Source organism: Accipiter gentilis, chromosome 34, assembly GCF_929443795.1.
Source record: "Accipiter gentilis chromosome 34, bAccGen1.1, whole genome shotgun sequence".
Lineage (NCBI taxonomy): Eukaryota > Metazoa > Chordata > Aves > Accipitriformes > Accipitridae > Astur > Astur gentilis.
The window spans coordinates 6,846,211-6,870,197 of NC_064913.1; the positions used below are offsets into that span (position 1 = coordinate 6,846,211).

Here is a 23,987-nt window from a genome sequence, read left to right on the forward strand (position 1 = left end):
CAGGAGGATTTAGAAAACAACTATGCTCCAGAGATGCAATCAAGAAAGAAGTATGAGAAGTTCATGCCAATAAATATTTTGCTTATCAATTCGTACTATGATATTTAATTTAGAGTTGGGGTGGGATTTGTTTTAACCTTTCCTGTGAAAAAAGGAATCTATCTCCTACCAGCTCTCACTGGAATATACAGAAACTACATTTTTGACACAGGATTTTTTTTTTTTTTTTCAAGTGGCAGAGAAAGATCTGCTTAAAGTCAGTTGCCCTCAGAGATGCATGAATATTCAAGTTGCATAAAGCAAAACTGAAATAAGGGTAAGGTGTAGTCAATGGATGGTTTTGAGAGGGATGGTTTCTTCCCTCTCTCACACAGGAGGTGGAGAGTTACTTATTTGGGGAGGCTTTATGGGTTTGGTTTTGGGGTGGGTTTTTTTTAGCTTGGTTCTTTTGAAAGTAACACATCTGGGATATAGTACATTCAAAGCACAAACAGGCTGCTGTAAAGTTATAATGCAAGTCTGGAGACATTATCAAATAATTCACAAGGCTGGTGGTCTATGAACAACTGCAGAAATCTATCCATCTGTGGTTTTTACTCTCCTGTACCCTCAGAGAAAGTTACATCTGTGGAACTCAGTGGAGAAGGGTTGTATTTTTCACTTTTTTCCATGTTTTTTAATTAATAATTTCTGAAAGTACTTCTCATAAATAAAAAAACTGTTATAAAGACATAAATCACAAATACATCACACACTCCAGTCTAGACAGAAATGTCTCACTCTTTTAATAAAAGTGCTCTCCTCTCCCTTCTTTGAGGAAGTATTCTTCAGCCTACTGAACGTACAGCAGAAAAATAAAAAATTAATTATAGACTAATTTAGCTTTGGAAATTAAGAACTCAAATGAGCAGTTTCACTAGAAATAGTCAAACAGAAGTCAAAATGAGGAAGTCTAAAATGCATGTGGTCTATAATTTGTTCCTTCTAGTACAGAAATAAACACAAAAGTCTAATTTTATCTTAAAACATATTTTGTATTATATTATTTATTCCAATCATCTCCTTCCTATTGTGTTCAATAAATGAGTCTCAGTAATTAGTTTTGAATATTCACGTTTGGGATGAATCAGCATCCCCAAATTCATGAAGGCATTTGGAAGTCATGACAATTCCAAACGCTGAGGTTTTAGAAGCAGCAGCTTTGGAGTGCTCCTCAATTTATCCTTGCATTTTTTTCAACCTTCAGACTTTACTCTTTATTTCCTCCACAGCTATGAATATATTAGAACTTTCTTTTGAAAACACTATTACAAATACCCGAGACTGCTATTTAATCCCATTACCTTCAGAACACAGTTCTAAGTAAGTGTTACAAGAGATGAGACAGCAAATGTGGATCCAACTGGAGAATGAAACCAAAGCACCACTCATTATTCATCCTTCAGGGTAGTTTCATTTATAATATTATAAAGTTTTAGGGGTTTGTAATATTGTTTAAATATTAAATATCCAAATACCACAAGTTTTCCACAGAAAAACTATTGTAGTATTACTCTTCCAAAGTATTAATAGCTTCACCTACCAGAGACAACACAACAGAGCAACAAGATGGACTGACCTCTTGCTGTCTTTCAAACTACTTATTCTTTTGTCCTGCTGCCTTGGAAAAAGCAAAACTTTTCCAGCACTTCCACTACCAAAAAGGAACTAGAAAACCCTACACAATTTCTCTCACACAGACAACTTTAACAATTCAGCTGTATTACTGTACACAGCTCTCATATTAGGGTTTTCTGCACCAGCAATTCCAGAAACTCTGAAAGTTTCCTTCAAGGGTGAAGAAGGGCCTTTGCCTTGGTCTCCCTGCAGTATCCTTAAAGCCAGAGTTGTTAAATATGGCCCACAGAAGCGTACTATCAGGTGGTGGAATAGTGGCTGCATCTTCAGGCTCAAAAGGTTGAAACCATTATAAACTTCCACTGGCAACCAGGTAAGCGGCATCCCTCGGGGGCTGGCATTAGTGCCAATAACGTGCAACACCTTCATTAACAACCTGAACAATGGGATAGAAGGTTTGTGGCTGACACCAAACTGGTAGGGACTGGTTAAGAGGCTGGAAGGCAGAGCTGCTATTTATACCAGCCTCAACAGGCTGAATATATTCAAAACTTTACAATGCAAGACCCTAAGCAACCTGATCAAAAGTGGCCCCAGTTTGAGCAGGAGATCAGACCAGACAATTTTTTCGGAGTTCCCTTCCAATCTGTATTACTGTTACTATTCCGTGCCTGTTACAGTGTAATGTATTATACACCAATGCTGAAAAATCTTTAGTACCCAGCTTTAAACACGTAATCAGACCCAAGGCAGGTTGTCCATACCTGTCTCTTGTGATGAAGTTTCAGCTACACTATAACCTCACAATATTATTATTCATATTTAGGATATGAGTTTAAATCTCTTGAAATTACCTGGAGTTATTATTTTCACATTTGTATGCCCAAGACACTAGTTTCAAATAACCAAAGCAGAAGTTTCTTTTTGGTTTGTAGGAAACCATCAGTCTATTATTTAAGAAAAGCATTTTGAATTTGAGGATCAGACTAAGGCATTTTTAAAGAACAACAACAATTAAATTCAGAGCAATTACTTGTTACAGTGATGCTACGTACAAATTTCGGAAAAAATTGTCAGGTAAGTCATTTTTAGCAATACTTAGCGGTGTGTTCACTTCAGTGAAGTAACTTGTCATATCAACACTTCCCTCCCCATGCTTTTCAATGAGACTGAAGTCACCTCAATTCCACTGGAAAGCAAGAAGATTCATATGTTTATTTCAGTGTAAAAGTAAACAAATGTACAGCTGACAGGCTGTTTCTACTCCTCACCCTACAAGATTTTTTCTTCCAGATTATCTTGTCTTTTGAGTAGGCTTTAGGAACAACCAGCAACCGGACAGTGTTTCAGTCTTAAGTACTAGAGAAGTAGCCTAGAAAGTACACACACAAAAAAATTATCTTCAGCCAACCAACATCTACATTTATTTAGGGTTATTGGCTACATGACAGACTGGCAAGAAAAGGCAGTAACTGGCAAGGCTGAACATTAACAAGCTTTCAACCACCAATTACAACCTAAATTAAATACTTCACTTACTTGCTCTAGAATTTAGTACTCAACATGAGAGGAAATATTTTACTTACATTGCATTTATTTTCCACCTACTAACTGTATCATTTCAGATGATTCACCCCAAAAACAGGAGAGTGAAAAGAACCAACCATACAAAAATGTTTTCCAATTATACCTAACTATTAAAAGATCATTTTAAAAACCAGCCTTCCCAAAACTGCACTTAGATATAAATGCAAAGTCAAAAGAATTAGAGGGGAAATTAACGGCTTCTGATACTTTTCCATCACAGTCCTTCCCATTCCAGTAGGAACGGGTGCTGAAATTAAGAACTAAGTATGTAAAAGAATCAGTACTTTCTGGTAGAGTCCTGTGAATACCAACTGTAGATACTGGTCTACAATCTGCTTCTCTATGAAAACAGTCTTATTAAATTCAACAAGTTATCCATATCACCTCTTTAAGAGAAATTACATGACTTCCATGTATCTTTTCCAATGGAAAACTACTGCATTGCCCAGCCTTATTCCAAAGCAGCATTATCATAGAGCATAGAGACCCCAGGTTCAGAAGGTCCACGTGCAGTTATTTAGAAGGTGCTACACAGATTCGGAATTGAGGACTTTCCAGACTTCTGAGTTCATGATGTGATTTATTTGACCAAATAACCTCCCTTCCCTAGCTAAGTGTCAGGATATTAAAGCAGACTCTTAAACAAAACAACCCAAAAAAGGCGGGGAGGAGGGGGGAATATAAGCTTACCACATACTAAAAAAAAGACAGAAAGAAAACAAAAAAAGAATATGCCCTTTGAACAGGTACTGCCCAAGGGATTGGTTAAAATCAGAATTCACAAAGGCTTCAACAGCAAAACAGACTGGATGTAAACAATCTCAACACAGTCCTTTTATCAGAATCTGAAAAGGCTTGTATTGCTTCTTTCACCCTGCCACATCTAAAGAAGAACCATAAATGGAACCATAATAAAATGAATGCATTCACTAGACAAAGCAAGCAGGAGGATGGCCTAACATATCATGAATGGTCACCCAGGTCAAATAAACATATTTCAGACTTCCACCACAACACTAATACCTTTGCATGGATGGTAAGGGTATCAATAGCCAGAAATAGGGGGGGGGGGGTCCCAGTACTTCAAACACACACTCTTTTTCCCGCAACATATGCAAAAAGCAAGTAAGCTGTTTTACAAAAAAATGCACAAAGATGTTAGACAATGCAAAGACACTACCTCATTAATATGAAGAGATGGCTAGAATGGCTCTTTCATTTAACTTAATCCTTAGGTAGAGAATCACTAAGAAATATACTGCTGAAGGCAATCTTCTGGTCAAAAGAACGCAACCACTAGTACAGGATTCCACTCCTCTCTCTAGTTTCCAGCCATTCACAGAAGGGTTTCAGTTCCTTTACAATGTACCCAGTAATTGTTATGCTTGGCACATTTGGCATTTAAATTTTCCTCAAGTTTTTTCCAACTGGAACACAGCAACTTTCTGTCAGTCTACACAACTCAGGACGCTGGACTACCCTAGTAGCAGGAACTCCTTCCTTCCCCACAGAAAATGCTCATTGCTCTCCGCTTGCTTACAACGCTGGCGTTTGGTGTGAGACCTACCAAGCACCACATATGCAGCGCCTTCTAAAAAGGCAGGCAGACTCCCCGCAGCAAGCCAACAGTGCAGTTTCAAGAAGTCATACCCTTATTGCTGTTAGTAGGAAGGTAAGAGATGAACATGGGCTGGCTAAACATCCTATGCAGATTCCACATTTGAATCACTTCTACCTACTTTTACTCTATTGGTATCTCCAGTATTTCCCACAAACGGCTCAGGAGGCTGTTGTATCTCAAATCTGCCAGCTTCACGTGCAAAATACACAGATCCAAGTTCTTTACACCTTTTTAAATCATTCATCACCCTGTTATTAACAGCAGAACACTTCTGAATTTAGATGACTTCCATCTGGTTAGGTAAAAATGTAAACTTTGTCTATAAGCACACATTAAATAAAACCCAGCTATCTAACTGTCCTTCCTAGACAGACCAAGATTTTAATTGTATATACACCTTTTTTTAAAAAGGTAACTACAAAAATAGTTTTTATTCTCCTGGTTGGGGTTCAGGAAAAAAAAAAAAAACAAAACAACCTACCCACACAGCTATGCCAGCAGAATCCTCCAGTGTAAACAGTTACAAAAGTAAAGCTGCACTTTCACCAGTGCAGCTTGTTTTGCTTGGAGCAGGACAGAAGAATTTACTACAACAATACAAAACATAACTCTCATCCTATATGTGGGTACCTCACAAAGCACTGTCAGTGTAGCATAACAGGAACTCTATGTGTTTCTTGGATAGATACTAGCACAGCTGTAAATGAGAAAAATGTTACAAGTAAACTTAACACCTGCAGCAAGTGAATACCTACAAACGGAGAAACACTTTCTAACACAGCTAAAAATGGTTATAAAGCTCAATATTTAGAAAAGGAAACTTACATAGTAATGAGAATTACATACAATTTAGTTACCTTTCACAACCTGAAGAACTGCTACTAGGCAACAAAACCCAAATCCCACAGCACTTAATATTCAGAGTGAAATCAACTTTCAAGATTCAACAAGCTATCAAGAAACTACTTTACAACCACTGAAAGGTAAAAAAGCTGCAAGTATTTCAAAGCCATTTTCAAAAGCCATCATTATTTAGATAAGCACTAGTGCTGAGAAGATAAAAATCCGGCCTTTACTTCTATCACAATGGCCTCTAAATACAAAGTGTCGCCACTACTCCCAACCTGTCACCATCTGTTTTCACAGCTTCCCCTATGGCTTCTGTCTTCCACTGACTTCAATACAAAATACATTTAAGACACAGAACTGTTTAAGACTTAGCTCTGTTACCTTCCTATTGAACAGGAGAGAAATTAATCATTAATGAATAACAATCTGCTAACATTTTTCATGCCTATTTCAAGATAACTGACACAACACAAACTTTTACTTTCCTTATTCCACCACCTTTCATACCATTAAATTTTCCAGCTGCATTGCAACTGAAATTAAACCCTACTTCTTTGGGGTAAAAACTGGTTTTGTATTCTGTTTTGAACAGAGAAGCTTGTAGGCACTATGTATCTTCCGTAAGTGCACTTTGTCAAGAGTTACCCTTTTTAATTTGAGATTATCAGAATTTCCTCTTATCATCCTTCTCCACCACAGTGGCATGCTGATCATAAAAGGGAGATGTTTAGCATAAAATGGCTACTCCATTCTAGAGAAAGTCTATTTTCTTGAAAAATAAGACAATAAGACACCCAGTAAAGCTCTAAAAGAACATGTCCTGAAAAGTAACATTAAAACATACACCACGCAGAGCTACGAGTGTTAAGTGGTTAAATTCAGTGTGTACTACTACCAAGTCACTACGTACAGCACGGTAAACCTACGCCTAGCATCTAATGAGAAAGACAGCAAGAAACTGGAGTGTTGTAGCTTATTCCAACAAGTCATCATCCACATCGCGGCCTTCTTTTGTCAGAGAACTTCAGCTGACAGTGTTGAATCATTGCTGTAAAATATTTTCTCATGAATAAATAGATATATGAAAGACAGTACAAGTAAATACATTGCAAAACATTCATTGGTAAGTAGTTACCTATATTTGACGCTGGAGACAGTTTTTGAAGCTGTCGACCATAAGCAATGACCTGGTGTTCCCTAGTTAAATAATTCTTAGGAGTGCAGGTGGTAACAATTAAAACCATTTAAAATACCGCAAACAGATAGCTTTGCTTAAGTATATGCCAGTCAAAAATGCAACACTTACTACTAGCATGTTTCCCCAATAATACCTTGTACAACAGCCATCTATCTACATTATTAAAATTTGACCCCAAAAATGTGATGGACTGCTCAATCACTAGTTATAGAAGTAATTAGTATAAAGATACAAGAAGTTTCCAAAAAGTGCCAATACATGGTGACAGGCAGCAAAGTTATTAGGCCCTCACAAATACGAGAAACGGGCAAGAACTTGCTTCTCAACGCCTAAATATGTTGTTAACCTTAATAAATAAACCACTCTTAGCAATGCAGTGTAAACTACAGTAGCAAATTCACACATAAGATTCACACATAATGGCTGCTGAGCAAGGAATGTATTTTCCTGGAAAGCAAAGCGTATTTTGAGCAATACTTAAACAAAACAAACAAACAAAAACCCCAACCACCACCAAACCCACCAAACTAGCAAACCCCAAACCACACCACCCAAAAACTACCGTAGGAACACTAGTTCAGAAAACTCATTCAAAGAACTAGGACGCAAGTCTCAAAGCATGAAAAGAAACCCACCACCCAAAACCGAACAAAAAGACCATGACTGTGGACGGGGTACACAGCAGAGGCCCCCAAAATATGATGTTGTACAATGCTTGCTGCAATGCACAAAACAATTATCAACTGGGCTAGGACCGGTTTACTTAGGGAAGTATAGATACAGCATTTTAAGAGTTCCTATAGAAGCACAGGGGTCAGGTATTTAGGAGACTTTGTGTAAAACAAACAAACCACAGTCTAGGAAGCTTGCACGCTCCGAGGGCAGAGAATTAAAGAACTCGCATTCCTCACTTTCTGAAGCAAGAATATTGAAGACTTATGCCAAAACACGTCACCTCAAACTGAAGACTATGCAAGTAGTTATTCTGAAAAACACACAATTATAAAAATTTCTACTGTTCCTAAAATTCATTCCTCGGCTTCTCTCATGAAAGTGTCTGCTGTGAAAGTGCCCAGGACGTCACAAAAAAAGGATCAGTGACTTCAGGTATGGAGAACATGATTTCATCTTCTCCTGCTGCTTCAGAAACAAAGATGTTGCTTTTTAGCATTATTTAATAATCTATAACGTTAACCAAAAGAAGAGCTGCAAGTTTTTTCAACAGTGACGGTGGTCATCCTATTAGTGCAAAACTGCCGACTAAAATCCAGCTTTGTTCAGTTTCCTGTGGCCTTTCTTATTACGTGCAAAAAAAGCTGAAGACTTAGTTATCATTCTTCTGAATTCCTCTAGGAGTATTATAAATCAATGCCAGATTTTTATACTAGTAGCAAACCACAGAGGACAGTGGTGTTGGCTGATAAAAATATCTTCCTCTGCCTTCAAAAAAATGCTCTTTAAACCACTACATTTTTTCCAGTGCAGGAAATTCTTTTGGGTTCCAAACTGAATAATATTTACACCTGAACACCCATTCAGAGCCGATAAATCAAGTTTTCTTTCATTACTCTTGTTTTGACCGTACTTTAACGGGCAGGTGTCTCGGCCGGGTCTTCCAGAAGCCCTAGAACTTACCGTCTGCCGACAAGAGGACGTTCAAGAAGTGTCGTGGGCCGTGACAGGTCTCGTTTATTCAGATTAAACGGCACCTCGTCCGCCGGGATGCCGCATCCCCACGCCCGCGGCATGCCCCTCCGACCGCGTGCAGGCCTTCACGCTGCTCCACGCGGCGCGGGGAGGGAGCTTCACCGCCGCAGCCAGCCCACGCCAGAAGCCCGCCCGTGGGCGAGGAGCGCTCAGCACCACAGCACCGGTGCGCAGGGCCCCGCGGGACGACCACCCTTCACCACCCCCCCACACGCCCAGCACCGGGCGCTCCCCCCCCGCCGGCGGCGGCTCAGCTGCGGCGGCGGCGGCGGCCGCCCCCCTCCCCTCCCGTTCCGCTCCCCGCGGGCTCACCTCAGCGGCCGGGATGTTCACCACACCTGTCGACCTCCTCTTCTCCCTCAGCTTTCTCTTCTCGATCTGCCCCTTCCCCTTCCTGGCGCTGGGGCCCGAGCTCTTTCCCTTGGCGGCCAGCTTCTCCTCACCCTCGGGGGAGCCCGGCGCGGCAGAGGCAGAGGCGGCGGCGGCGGCGGCGGGAGGGGGCTTGGCGGCAGGCTCTGCCCCGCGGCCCCCGGCGAGGGCCGGCGGCGGCGGCTCCTTGCCGGGGGCGGCCCGGCCCAAGGCGGCGGCGGCGAGGCTGACGCAGTTGACGGCCCCGCCGGCGGGGGGCGCCGGGCGGTCCGGGGGGGCGGCCGGGCCGCCGGGGGGCAGGTTGTTGTTCAGCTCGGCGGAGCAGGCGCCCCCCGCGGGCCGGGACTCCCCCCCGGCGGCCGCCCCCGGGGCCGTCGGCGCCTGCTTCGCCCGCATCTTCTCCCGCTTGGCTTTCCACTCCTCCAGAAAGTCCGTGGTGCTGCCCCCGGCGCTGCGGTAGCCGCCGGTCGCCATGTTCCCGGCGGGCTGGACGGCGAGAGAGTCCCACCAGCACCTCTGCCGCCGCCCGCCCTGAGGCGGCTCTGCTGCCGCCCGGCGAGGAGAGGTCCCGGCGGGGCGGGCGGGAGAGAGACGGGGGCGGGGAGAGAGACTCGGAGAAGCACAAACACCCTGGAGAGAAACAAAAGGGGGGGGGGACGTGAACCGTCCCGCAGCGCTGCCCGCCCGCGTCCCGCCGCCTCCCCGGGAAGCCCCCGGGGACGGGTCTCCATCAGCGCCCGCCCTCGCCCCCGCCGGGATCCCGCGGCTCAGCCCGCCGGGGCTCCCCTCACCCCTCACGCCCGGAGGTGCCCGCCTCCCCCGACGCCCCGTCCCTCGCCCCCCGCGGCAGGAGCGTATGCCATTCCCCCACACACACGCACACACCCCCGACGCCCGCTTGCCTGCCGAGGGGGGGGGGGGAACCGCGTTCCCGCGCGGGGCGGAGCGGAGGCGGCCGGAGCTCACCTCCCGCCCGGCGGGGCCGCGGCTCGGGCGCTCCCCAGCGCCGGCGGCACCAGGTGAGCGGCACCGCCTCCCGCCGTCCCGGAAGGAGCGGCGCGGCCCCGAGGCTTCCCGAGCTTTCCCCCCCCCCCCCCCCCTCCCCTCCCTCTCTCCCTCCCTCTCTCCCTCCCTCCGCCTTTCCCCATCGCGGCGCGGACAGAGCCGAAGCCAGGGCGGAAACTGCCGAGATGGCCTCAACAATGGGGTAAGGGCGGGGAGGCCCCGCCCGGCCCGGCCCGGTGCCGCTGCGAGTCGCGACCTGAGCCCCGCCGGCTTTGTCGGCCCGCCACCTGCCCCGGGGGCAGCGCCGGTACGGGGGGTGGGGTGGGGGAGGACGAAGAACACGAACCCCGGCGCTCTCGACGAGAGGGGGCGAGGGGCGCCGCGGCCGCCTGAGGAGAGGAGGGGAGCGGGACAGACGCCGCCAACCGCCGCCTCAGGCCGCGCTCCCGCCCGCCTCAGGCCGGGCTCCCGCTTCACCGGCAGCTTGAAGGGGCGGTGGGCGGGGGGGGGGGGGGGGCTGCCGGAGCCCGGCCATGAGGGGCCGGAGGAGGCGGTCTGGGGTCTTTTCCCTCACACACGTACACCCCGGGCCGCGGCCACAGCCGCCCCGCACCTGCCGGAGAGGCTGCGGTGAGGGGGGCGGAGGAGCCCGCCGCGCCCTGCCGCCATCCCCGGCGTGGGGCCGCCTCAGCGCCGGGCAGGTGGCCGGGGGTCGGCTGTCAGCCGAGAAGCTGGGTGTAAAGCCCGGCTCGGTCAAGCCTTTGGCTTCGGGTGTCATTAGGGAAACGCCGGTTGGGCCTGAAGAAGGCGGTGAGCGCCGCGGCTGTTGCTCCGTCCTCTAATGGGGTGGAGGGGAAGAGCCTGAAGTTAATTGCTCCTGCAGTATAATAACTTGCTCTCGTCTGCGGCTCTGGTGGACAGACCGAATTTATTCAGTGGAGTTCACTCCCGCAGGAGGAAGGTTGGGACGGAGCCTGCCTTTTCGCGGTGTTACAAGGATTCAAGGGGTTTCTGCCGGTCACGCTGCGAAGGCTTGAGAGATGTCTCGTTCGTAGATAATACAGCCTTCAGTGGGGAAACCGAGCTGGGTTAAATATTAGGAAAAAGGCACGTGCAGGGAACGTGGTGGGAGCACGCGGTACCCGCCAAACAGTCTGTGTAGGTGATCAAATGGCTAAACCTGCACAGAAAACTCAGCTTTTTTGGTTTGGCTGAATTCGCTATGGCTTAATAGCACCCTGAAAATTGATCGTGGTGCTTCTGGAAATCATGGCTTTCGATAGATTTATGGCTCGCTTAAGCCTGCTTTTTTATAAGCGGTATGCTGAGGAAAGTGAAGGAGTGCATCGGTGCTGCCTTTCCAGCGGGCTCGGGACAAGATACAAGCTTGTGTCAGAGACAGAGGAAATCCATATAGCCTGGGCTTGCGTAGCTGGGAGCACGTTCTCACCTTTTCATCACCTTTTTTCTCTCTTTCAGTCCTGAATGTGTCCCCCTGGTTAATAAAATTCATTAGGAGTTCAGAATAGAAATTTTGCAAAAGTTTTTGGTTTCTTTTTACAGAAAAACAACCCTATAGATACTACAGATATAGATAAAACATATCTAGCAAAATGGGGCCCCAAGTATCTGGCACTGGGCTCTGTGTGCCCTACAGTGTAAATTACAGGCTTAGTCCATGAAACCGCTTTCACTTTAGGTATTTCTCTACCCCACATTGGTATTTCTCTTCCACAGCAGTGGGCACTGTCTCACCCTACCAAACTTCTCTGCCCTTCTGGTGATCATTCATTTCCTTGGACTTTTCACTTAACTCATATCTGATTTCTGCTCTGGTTTGGGTTAAGGGGTCTTTTTTGGTGCAGCGGTTGTTTTTGAAAGGGTGTTTAAATGTTTGTATGTATGAAAGTTAAGGTATCAGGATCCTCAGTGCAGACAAAACCTCTTTTCCTTCAGGCTGAGGGAAAATTCCAAAACAAAACAGGCTAGTTGTTCTCTGTTGCGCTGGAAAGCTGTAAATGGGCAGAAGAGTAGATGGTGAAAACACAGTTCTGTACTAGCTCCACTCTTTAATACTCAGCAATACAAAATTAGTAAATTTGGTCATATCTCTATTTGCAGATCAAGTGCTTAACAAAAAGTTGACCTAACAAAAGTTTTGACTAAGCACTCTTCTGAAAAAAAAAATTCTTACCTCAACTCTTATCTGTAGAGGTTTTAAGTTAGAAAACTACTTGGTTGTATTTTTAGAAAACACAATTTAGAAAAAGGATCCTTCGTGTGAATTCTTGTCTGTCTTTCCCATTCTGTCATTTTTTTTCCTTTTATACGCTGAAGAGCTTTTCTTGAGAGAATTGTGTAACTGTGACAATACCAGTATTTTGCCCCTCACTATTATGCCCCGTGAGTAGCACATCTTGCAAAAAATGAGTAAAAAGAGTCAGATTAGAAAGTTGTTGCTTATAGCATGTTGTGTATATGGAAAAATATAGCAATGTATTTTAGTTCTTAGGATACCCTCAGTTTTCTGTTACCCCAGGTCTCTCCAGTTGCTGCCTGGGCCCCTCTCTTTTAGCTAGCAAGGCTCAGACATGCTCGCCCCACTTCGTGTATTATCTGTCCACCTTTCTTATGTGTAGGAGGTGCTGTTGCCGGGCTTTAGCTACATCTACCATTGCTGTTGAATTTATTTTTTTTTTCTCTAATCTTCCATAAAAGACATTGTGGGGTTTTTTTAGTGCCAAAAGGCTTTGTGTTCCTTACAGTCTGTTATATATTAACAGAAGTTATGTTGTGGTGAGTGAGGTTGGGTTTAAGTGCCCAATACAAAAAACGCTGACTGTCAGATGTTTGCATCTCAATAAGGTTGTCTGTGCTGGAGAGCTTTCAGGGATAAAGTCCCAAATAGTTCAAGTATCACGCTGCATGTTTTCCTCTACCACAATGGAGAACAGCTTAATGGCTTGCAAACGTTTTTAGAACAGCACTTTTTTCTTACCAAAAAAATCTTCAGGATATTCTTAAGGCCTAGAAATACAATTCATTTTATTAACTACGTTTTAAGCTGGCATAATGACAGGGGTCCCTAAGCCTTAAGATACTGGGTTTTATATATTCAGTATTATGGAATGAGACTCTCCCCTAGAGGTAAAATTACCGCCAGGTTGGGTAGGATGATCTTGATCATCTTTGCCAGGCAAAACTCAAACACTTCATTTTTCAATTTAGAATAAAACCCAGCATTTATTCTTAAAATCTTGAGGAAATGAAGTTCCTTTTGGGGTTGGGCACTTCAAAGTTCGTTCCTTTGTAAAGGGTTGCAAGCTGTTAAAGATTTTTGTTATTTCTTCTACAGATTCAACCAAATTATCCAACCTTACTAAGGTTCTGCGTACAAATTTATCTGAGAGTCTTTTTTGAAGTGGCAATTTGCAAGGGCTGGAAAATAAAATAGCAAACACAGTAACATATTACTGGCTGAGGAAATTAAGGACAACATTCAAATTCCTGCTCAATGTCTGTTTGCTTGTTACCATCGTGCTCTGAGCTTAGTGAACATTTGTTACAGCCACTGATGCCCCTATGCTCTCCACTGAAACACTCCCTCCCTCTCACCCTCTTCAGCATCTCTGGAAGCTCTCCCCAAAGCCTCTCTTGAGATGACTGTATTTGCCTGCCTGTCTCTCAAATATGTACACTCTTCCTTCTGCTCCAGACTTCACCCCACCTCTGCCTGCCTGTCTTCCCTGAACTACCATGAAACTCCAGTCACTTAGTACACCTATCTATCGCTTCCCATATCTGATCCCCTTTGAAGTCCATTCAGTCAGCGTTCTTCACATTTCTTCTCCCAATACAAACTTTTTCAGTCACATACTAGTTCTACCTGCTTTATCACTCATGCTTTTTTAAACTAGGTTTATTAAGTTCGCCCTGGTGCTGTCCCTTTAAATCTTCTCTCTCTGGGGCTTTAAATTCCACCTGCTGGATAATCCTCACACCCATCGCTGTACCCCAGCTAACCTATCTACCTACTTAATTCTGCACTATCCTTCCATAAATGCTGTTGCTTAAAATTGCTATAACTCGGTGAAATCTTACTGCCGTCTTTCATAGAAATATCTGTTCCTTTTTTTATCCATAAAATTTCAAAAACCTCTCTTTAAACCTTTCACATTTAATCTCTTACCATAACTTCCCTTTAACCTTCCTGTAAAATCCCTGCTTATGACATTTCTAATGTCAAATCTCCCCCTAAAAGTAAAATAATCCTCAAACATAGTACCACTATCCCTCTTGACTCTTCCTTTTAACCTTTTCTTACTAATGCTTTCCAAGCCACTACTGTGCTGTCCTGCAGCAGTAATTCCCTCCTCTTTCCAACCGCTCATGCTGCCTTAGCCCATATGCCTAGGATGAGACAAAATCTAGGGAAACATACTTTGCAAGTGTCTTCCTCCTTGCATGCTTTTTTTATCCCCAGTTATATCGCTAACAGAACATTTAATATCTCTGTCAGAGATGGTCAAAAGAGTTTAAAAAATTAGGTGGTGCTCCATAGTCTTGACCATTGGCCTCCTTCCCATCACTTCAGAAGATTCCTTTGTAGCGGATCCCAGTGAAGACGTGAGGCTGTGAAGGGTAACGTGGAGATGCTGGTAGTCTCATTTCTGGACAGTGAAGTGATTGCATATTTTCTCTCTAACCAACTTCCTTTGAGTATGTAGAGGGAGCTTTTATTTCTGTTTACATCTGTACTGTTTGCTTTTCAAATTCTCTCTTAATCTTTGGTTTATCTCTTCTTACCTACCAAATTCTGTTACCGCTTCGTCTTGGTTGTTTTTGCATTGTTGTCTAAACGCAGATAAACTGCTATCCTTTGCAATTTAATACCACTTTCTGCTACTTCTGAGCTATGCACACTATCTAAATCGGAGAGGCTTAGCCTATCATCGTGGATTCTTATTTCCTCAACTTTTCTTCCAGAAATTAATTAAATTATTAATTTTTTCCCCTCACTGGAGCTTGGTGTCACAGCGCTAACCTTCTGGCAAGGTTTTCCTTTGTAAGGTTCTAACAATTAATTATGTTCTAGTCACTGTAGTCAGTGGTTTAACTGGATTATTTTCTTATGACTTGCGCCTGCAAACTCATACAAATCTGACAATCCTACTTTTACTGAAATACCAGTTTTATCCTATTTGCTGTACTACTGAATGGGATGCTTAAAACTTTTTTTTTCAAGTGCTAGGGCCTGATTTGAAATCTTGCATGTAAATACAACAGAGCTTTGTGAAATAGCTGGATTTATCAGGAGGTATTAGCATTCAAGATCAATCCTAGAGTCCATCTTTTAGTTTGGTTTCTCTGTGCGTTTTATGATTCTTGAACTCTGCTATCATTTCACCAAAAATAACTACCTAGTTTCTTTGAACAAGTTTGGTTTAACAGACAAATTAGTATTGTTTCTTGCAGGAAAGTTCATTCATCTAGCTGATGGAGGAGTGCACTGTAAAAAGGCAAAAAATACAAACTTGCAGAAATAAGTTTGCTTGATTTTTCAAGTATCTTCATCAGAGATTGCCATCTGTCTCCAGCTGGCAGATAAGAATAACAGTGGGGATGGGAATGGATTCAGTATCTGTGCAGACGACTTCAAAGGCGTGATGAGACCGTTTTCTGCCACAATTCACAATCTCACTCTGTAAGTTTGTCTGTTGCTGCTTCTCGCGTTCTGCACCGTATGAGGGCACAGAGCGATGACTCCGCTTATCTCAGTACTCCTTGCGATTTGTGATGAAGTTCAGTCAGCATAGCTTTGAAACAGTTTATTGAGCAACCATGCTACCTCTTTTTCTGTCCAAATAGGTACTCTCTAGGGCCAGATTTGAACAGTGAACCGGTTGAGTATGCCATAGAGCAATTTGTTGAGGAGTAGGGATGAAAAACAGAGGTGGAGTCAAAATGTTACACAGTGAGGTGTAAGAAGGTAGAGAAAAACTGATGCTGACAAGTCTCACAGCGCTTGTGAAAGAAGGGAGGAAAGGGCGGATGCTTTAAGGCAGGCTATAAATATGCCTGAGGGCCAGTTCGCAAAAGGCATAGAAGCAAATCCCCTGATGGTGAATTAGTAGGGCCAGGATATGATCGCCATACGAAAGAAGCACTTGGAGGAGACAGTTTTTCCATTATGCTCCCTACTTTTGTCTTCACTGTGAAGGAACCTAGGGAGCGTCTCGCAGCAGAGCTCTTCATTATGGAGGATCCATCAAAATCAAAGTGTTGGAAAGAAACACAACAAACTGAGAAAGTGAAAAATAACATTGCCAAACTGAGTGGCAGTGATAAAGTAGCAGATGGAATTCAGTGTAGATAAATGTAAAGTGACTTATGTTGGGAAAAATTTTCTAAGGTAAGATAGCAGCTAGACATAATGGAGAAGCGCTGAGTCTGCCAAACAAAAATGCTCCCACAGAATGCCCATGCTTCCTTGCAATAAGAATAGCAGGGAGCGTAACGCAGAGGCATTGGATTTAGCCATATGCTGGTTTATGAGTCCAGCTCCACAGTTGCTGTTTTGTGAACAAACTGCTTTCAAAATAGAGGTGCTCTGCTCTCCTTGCATTCCTCCACGAGAGAGAGAGAGTGAGCTCATGTAGTCTTAGGCACATAAGCTAGCCTTGGGTGTTTTCTGGGGCCTGTCTTTGTGTCACATTGTCTTCTAGACTCCTGAGTTCTCGGGGATACGCTATGTGGGCAGCTGGGCTCCCACCATCTTAGCTAGTGGAGGAGCAGCCAGGTTACCAAGCTGTTGTGCCATCTTAAGGTACTGTCTGTCACCGTGGTAGTGAAGAAGTAGCTGACTGTACCTATCCATGTGACAGAAATAATATCATAGGCTTAAGTTACGCTTATAAGATAACCTTAAGTTATCTGAATAACACCACCTTTGTCACTTTTTATTATAAGTTTCTAGCACCCAAGGAGCCTATTCATTCTTCTTAAAGACAGCATCCTCTGACGATACGCCTGGACAACACTCTCAGTCATACAGTTTAGTTTTAGGTTGTCTGCAAGGAGCAGATGATCCTTATGGGTCCCTTCCAACTTGAGATATTACATGATTCTGTGACCCCTATACAGCTTTCATAATAAGTTTAAAACATTTTTAAACAGATTTTAGTCCACACCAAAGACAATTTGGTTCCTGTCTTCCTGTTTCTCCAAATGTAAGCACGCAAATGAATAATTAGAAACCAAATCCAGTGGTTACCGGCTTACTGTCAGTCTGTCTTGTTGGTACTGGTTACAATTCATAACCCTTCAGGGCTGTGGTGTTGTGGTGGGGTTTTTTTAATTAACAGCCCTCTAGCTCTTAAAAAATTATTTTGATTTTTTGAAGAAACAATACAAAGTCAGTGAAAATTAATTAGGTCTCTCAATTCTTACTGTGTACCTCTCGATTAAACTGTTAGACTGCATCCTTTTGATCTAACCTCACGCAGGTTATGAGCTGTGTGCAATAGAAAAGTGCAGCGGGCAAAAAACTATGTCCAAAAGAATCAGAGCTAGGGCCGATGGATCTCCTCAGAGAGCTGACTAAGAAACTTGGCCTTCACTGAAATGCAGTAGATGATGCATGCAGAATTTAGTGTGATGGCTTTTTACAATGCTTTGTTTGAGCTATCCGTTCATTTGGCGATTATTTTTCTCCTGCACCACAGTATTTCTAGGGCCTACTGTGTTTCATATGACGGACTGTAATGAAGTTGCCTTGTAGAAGGAATCAGGCAGATATTTCAGGAATTTAGTACTGGTTATTAGTAGCAATCATCTGGAAGTGTCCAAAACAAACACAAACAGCAATCAATCAATGGCTGTGACATATCGGTGAGTGTAAGCAGAGGAGGGGGAAGCACTGAGAAGAGTTCAGAGTCCATGTGTATGAAACCAGACAGACTACAAAGGGAGAGGATCGCTTAAAGAACATAAAAAATAAAATTTACTTCCTATTTTTAAAATTATGTTGATATTTTATATTATGAAACTTATTTCAATGATATATGGCTGTGCTCTAAACATCTAGGATAAAAGCTTGGGACTGAATTTTTGAACAATTGGAACTTACCTTGTAATGATTTTATATAAACAAGTGTGGACAATGCATAAAAACAAATTCTGTGTTTTGCTCATAATATCCATTATTTGCTGTTTCAAGGTAAAAACTGCCAAGGTATTTGACAAGGTTTAAATACATATTAAAAAGATTGTTTAAGTTTAAAAGTTACCTGGAATAGGACAAGCTGCATACTTTGTCCAGTGCTCAGTTTATGCTATTTATTCCCAAATTAAGCATTAGGACCCAACAGGTATCCCCTTAGTGTTTGCTTTATCGTCGGACACTCAAAAAGGGATGAAAGGAAACTGATGAAGAAATAGTGAATGGCTGTTTGCCTGCAAACACCTCGATGGGTTGAAAACAAGGGAAGAAGTCTAAGACCTTCCGCTGCTTTCACCCTGCAACTATCAGGGGTATGGAGGAGAAAAATAGGAAAGGAGCCAATGAAAAATAGTGCTGATTCCTGAGGAGGGTATAACTGGATTAAGTGGGAACAGGTGACTGGTAGAGGGTGCTTAGTTTATGGTAAAACCATCCCCTTGGATTAGAGAGAACCAAGAGCAGGTGGGAACTAAATGGCTGGGTAGAGACATTCCTAGTGCGTGAAGATTAGATTATCAGTGAAAAAAAGATCCAGCGGTCAGGAAAAGATTAACGGGGTCTGTGAAACCATTCGGGATGTGTGCTTCTGAGGAGCTCGGGATAAGGCGGTGCGAGGAAAGGGGAAGCGGACCTCCCGCTTCCCCTTTCCTCGCACCGCCTTATCCCGAGGAGGAGGGAGAGCACGGATGCTGGTGTTGCGGGGAGAGGAATTGTGGACAGTAGAGGAGTCGAAAGAGGATACAAGTGCAGAGCAGTTAGCTCAGGAAGAAGAGACCAGTGACTAGGTCTGAAGGGGGGGTGAAACAGGAGAGAGAAGCAGCAAATGAGTAGAAAATGCAAGAAGCAAGCAGAAGGATGGGAGGTGGCGTAAGGGGGCAGAAAGAGGCAGCAGGTACCAGCAGGACTGAATGAGAAGTGCTGGGAACTGACTGTCCAAGGAGGGTCTTGGTGATCTGGGTGGCACGCAGGAGTGACTGGGAAGACTGACAGCGGAGTAGAAGACGGGGGAGAGCCTGTTCTCTCCAGCAGCTGTGGCACGTTGGTAGGCTTGTAGTGACTTGTCAGTAAAATATGAAGGGAGTTCTTGCACTCAGTGTCTGCATGTAGCAATTCTGAGTGCTGCTCCCCACCGGGGAAATTCAGAGCGCTCAAGGTCGCAGGGGAAGCGGCTCCTGGGGTCTTTTGGTTATTGTGGCTACCGCCAGGGATAACAGGGAACGTAATTAGACCTCAAAGCCCTCTGTCGCACAGAAAATAATTATATATGGTGGCTTGGAAATAGGGGCAGAACCCTATCCATGCACAGCAGAGGATAAAAGGTTGAGGAGGCTGGAGAAGGATGCGAGTGCCCGTGGTGTGATGCACATGCTCGCAAGGCAATGAACAGGGAGGAGAGAGTGAAGGGGGCAGAGGGATGACTACGGGGACCTTGGAGCGAACAGACTGCTCTGGTTACAAAGCGAAGCAACACACATCACGATCCTATTGAACGGGGCTTGAGCAAGAAGGAGTTAACCAGCGTTTTGGCGTGTCAGCCAAGTGCAGTGCTGCGATGTACTGCTGGCTTGACAGCTTTTGATAGGGAGGATTATTTTTTTGCTGTTCCTCTCTCTCGGCTGTAGCAGAGCCGTCCAGTGGTGCTCGGTGAGGGTCTACTCCCAGCCTGCAAGTCTCCTGACGCAGTTCGGGAGCGCTCAGCGAGGGACCCGTTCCCCCAGAGCCACCAGCCAGCCCTCCCTGGGCTGCAGTTTCTGCCGAGCTGCAGCCAGGCCAAGAGCTCTCTCTGCCATCCCCAGGGTCTCAAATCTCCTTTGGGTAGAGAGGGACCAAAACCCACTCCTGCCCGCGTTCAGGCTGGCTCCGCGCATCCCTCGTGTCCAGTTCCTTGGAGGTTGCTTCGTCTGTCCCGCTAGGACGGGCCGGGCTCGGGGCAGAGGCAGAATTTCTCGAGTCGCCGTCGTTTGAGCCATTCCTACGTACGGCTGGGGGGAGAAAGCCGCGGAAACCGGGCAGCCCCCCCGGGCGACCCCCGGCCGGTGTCGGAGCGGCGGCAGCCGGCCCGGCCGAGCCGCCCCGGGGACCGAAGCCGCCTGGTGCCACCTCCCGGCCCGGGGCTCCTCCGCCGGCTGGCTGGCTGTCCTCGGCTCCCGGCCGAAACGGGGCGAGGAACGCGGGCCCTCAGTCCCGCAGGGGCATTAGAGGCGCTCGCCTCCCCCCCAGCCCTTCTAACTTCGGAGTTGCTCTTTTTTTTTTTATGCAGGGGACTGAGGAAGGATGAGGAAAGCTCGCCTGTTTTCCTAGAGCACTGGCATTCTATACAGGAGGAGTAACCAGGCAATTTACTTCACGCAGCACCAATAGCCCTGAATTAAGCGGGAGGGGAGAGCTGAGTGAGATTCGCTGCTTTTCATACAGCTAGAACTAGAGGGGTGAGCTGGTAACAGTCAGGGAATCGTCGCCGTGGTATCAGCAGTTGATGTAAATGAGGATTTTTAAACTCACTTTTTCATTAAATCTTTCTGGGCAGCGACTAGACTGCGTCGCTAGATGTGTATTTTGTGTAAATGTGTATTTCGTGCCAGCTGATGTAATGAAGCCATGCTCTTTCTTTGGAAGACTTGGGGTGCAGGTCCAGGTAACCCCTCAGAGAGCAGCAGCTTTATTTTAGTTAGCTGTAACCTAGCAGCTCCATCAGATCAGGCCTGTCCTTTTTTTGAGGTAGGGACATATTAAAACAGGGGGACATAACTTAGACACAAATGAGGGCAACAGGGCTATTTTCTGGTTTCTTTCAGGGGGAGATGAAGGGCAGGGGGATGCGCAGGAGGCAGAGGGGACGCACAGGACAGCGGGATGTGCAGCAGCTTCTCCCTGCACTGGTTTGCTGGAGAGTTCAGCCCGGTGAGTCTCTGCTCAAAGGACCCCGTAGTAGAACAGGTGGAGCGCAGAAAGACCATACCAAGGAAATAAATAGGTTCTTCTCACACACACCCCACGGTTTTGGTTTTTTTTCTCCAGCAAATCAAACAAAGGGAAAAGACCACACTAGAAGATGAATTGTGCTGTCTTGGCTAACTACTTCTCCTAAGCTTTAATAGGTTCCCAAAACAGACATGTAGAACCCAGGTAAGAAGGGTGAAATAATTAAGAGTTGGAATGTGGGCGCTTTTGTCTCTGCTGTAATTATCTGTGTGCCAGATCAGAAACGTTAGACATCCAGCAGGTGATGATGTTTTTAGAGGAGAAGGGAACAGTTCCTCCTTTCTTTAAAGGCTACATACTTTTCCTATCTAATCAGTAATACAAAATGGGGAGGTGCTGACACAAGCAGGAATAGCCGATGACTTCATCAGTGTGGCAGCAGCTCTCCCTTTAAAGTGTGAGCAATTCGTTGTGGGTTTGGGAGGTTTTGTTTTCTTTTTTTTTTTTTTAAAGTCTCTTTTATGCAGGAACCTGCAGTCACCTTTAGGACTGTTCTAGTCTTACTTCAAATCTCTGCTAAGGCAGAGCACAAGACTACTTGTTATTCCTTGCTAACAAACCCTGACTGCTGCTCTTGCAATCAAAACAAAGGTAAAGCAACTAATTCTAGTCACCAGCATTTTTTACCCTTGTTATTAGTGGCTTTGACCTAAGAACTCGAGGAAGCTGCATCACCATAGCTAAGTATTAACATTGTGTACGTAACCGTGAACTGCGAGAACTTCTTCTGAAAAACTTCAGCAAATACTTTCTTCTGTCCCCCAATAGACAGAGTGGCTATTCCTGCGTGGGGAAAAAGACCTGTAGTTTCACAGAGGTGCCCAGCAGAGCTGCCCAGCAGAGCTGCAACAAAACTATTCTAAGATTTGAAGCAGGTGGGAAAGCAACACTCAACAATGCAGTTACAATTGCTTCTCCACCCTCTAAAAATAGGTTCCACAAAAATTCTGTCATGTTTCTATGGCTGTGGAGTTTTTCTTTTTTAAACCATACGTTACGTAGTGAGCTCGTGTTGTGTTTTGCTGTGGCAGTCCTTCAGATTGTAGCTGGAAATTAAATTTTATCTATAAAACGTATTAACCTCTCAGTTACACAGAGTCAAAAATTGTCTACTGCCCACACTGCATCATGTCAAGCTAGAGAAGCCAAAGCTACCACTAAAAGAGGAAGAGTGACTTTCAGTGTAACTAAGAACGTGGCTGCCCACACCTTCCATCCTGGACAGGCTCGAGGCCACCGCTGCCACCCTCGCTCCGGGACCCACGGCTGCCCTGCATCGCAGCGTGGCAGACTTGGCCACCTCCGTTGATGCTTCTGCTGCAAGACCACAAGGAACACGACAGAAACAAAAGTGGGGGTGTGCGCCTTTCCGGAGGAGCTGGTGTGCTGCACAGGTGGATAAGACCTCAAGAGGCCCATAAAGGAACTGTGAAGTGCCAGCTGTGGAGAGTCAGGCCACTTCCAGGATCACCCAGATGAAGTTCAAGTCAGTGTAACGATTCTCTTCATAATCACTTCATTTAAAAAGAAATTAATACCTCCTCTGAGCAGCATTACAAGCCAGCAGCAAGACATAATTCACAGTGTTGCTAGCTTTGGACAATTTTTTCTCCCTGAACAGGAGTTCGGATGTGATGGGCCCCTGAACTCTGACTTCGGAACAGTTTTTTTCTGGTGTCCCCCCTGCCTTTCTCCACGTGAACTGTTCATTTTCTGACATGGTGTTGCCTTTCCGCATCTGGCATCGTGGCATACTTCCTCCTCGCCACCTGCTTCTTTGTGTAGATTTCCTGCCTACCAACATGCAGATGTTTTTGGCATTATGTGGTGCCCTCACTCTTGGCTATAAACCTCATGGTTAAGTCAAGTCAGATGGCAGGGGCAGGAGCCATCTCATATAGAGCCCATTTCTGTATGATAAAGGTGAAGGAAATTATTAAAATTTCTCCCTTGATGCACATCTCCTAAAGCAGGTATCTTCAGCTACCCAAAAGCATGCTTTTTTTCTCTTCTAGAAGATGATGCGTAAATAGTTCCTCTTTCTTTTTTTAGAAACGAGGACATTTCTTCTATGACAACACATTTGCTCTTAAAAGACCACCAAATGGACAGTGGCCAGGAATACTGAACAGGTAAGATTAACACCCATTGGTTTAATGTTCATCTGAGCACAAACCAAAGTTTAGTACGGAAGGTATTTCTGAAGGAGGGTATACCGAGGGTCGCGTTTTGTACTTGGCACTGAGCAAACAAATGCACCAACCTACACAACATGAATTATACCTGCTCCTTTTGGAATCTGGCAAGGAAATAGCAAAAGTCTGAAAGCGGTATGCGGTAGGAACTAGGGAGGTCCAAAGGGAATTGTTTACGATGAGGGAGACAAGGTGGGCAAAAAATGAAGTTCCAGCTCCCGAGTCTTTTCTTCTCGGTAACTGCTACCATTTGGAGCCACTAAGGTGAGGCAGTCCTCGCGCAGCCGCGCTGCCTCCACCCTCCCTGCGCTCTGCTGCTCCGGCTGCTTCCCCAGCTGCGGTCACTCCTGCCCGGGTTACGGCTTCCTTCATGGCTGGGGCTGGGCATGCCCTTCGCCTCTTAACTCGCCAGCACCAGCTACTTCCATGCCTCCATGTGTATTTGATGTTAATTCCAGGACATAGAGATCCCTTTCCCCATGGTGACAACTCCCCTGAAAATCTAAGCTGCTGTTCTGAATTACCACTTAAGCCATTAGTCACTTAAGGAAGCTTACCAGAGTCAGCAGCCAGCAATAACACATCTTGTATGCAAACAGTCTCCTAAATAATAAAAGTGTCTCCTCCACTGCCCAT

The 23,987-nt window shown here is 45.1% G+C and overlaps 1 protein-coding gene and 1 long non-coding RNA gene across 2 annotated transcripts in view; one reads left to right on the plus strand and one right to left on the minus strand.

The window, feature by feature from the left end:
• The window catches only part of PAWR (pro-apoptotic WT1 regulator), a 79,598-nt gene extending 70,017 nt beyond the window's left edge, over window positions 1-9,581 (minus strand). The window contains exon 1 of the mRNA XM_049792447.1: window positions 8,892-9,581. Coding sequence (XP_049648404.1) covers window positions 8,892-9,422 — 531 coding nt within the window. The 5' untranslated portion in view covers window positions 9,423-9,581. The remainder of the gene's footprint in view (window positions 1-8,891) is intronic.
• A 486-nt stretch (window positions 9,582-10,067) lies between these two features.
• Window positions 10,068-23,292, plus strand: LOC126034585 (uncharacterized). Its single transcript, XR_007504655.1, has 3 exons — window positions 10,068-10,155; window positions 20,970-21,075; window positions 23,209-23,292. It is a non-coding gene; the product is annotated as an uncharacterized LOC126034585 (long non-coding RNA).
• The last annotated feature ends 695 nt before the right edge of the window (window positions 23,293-23,987 follow it).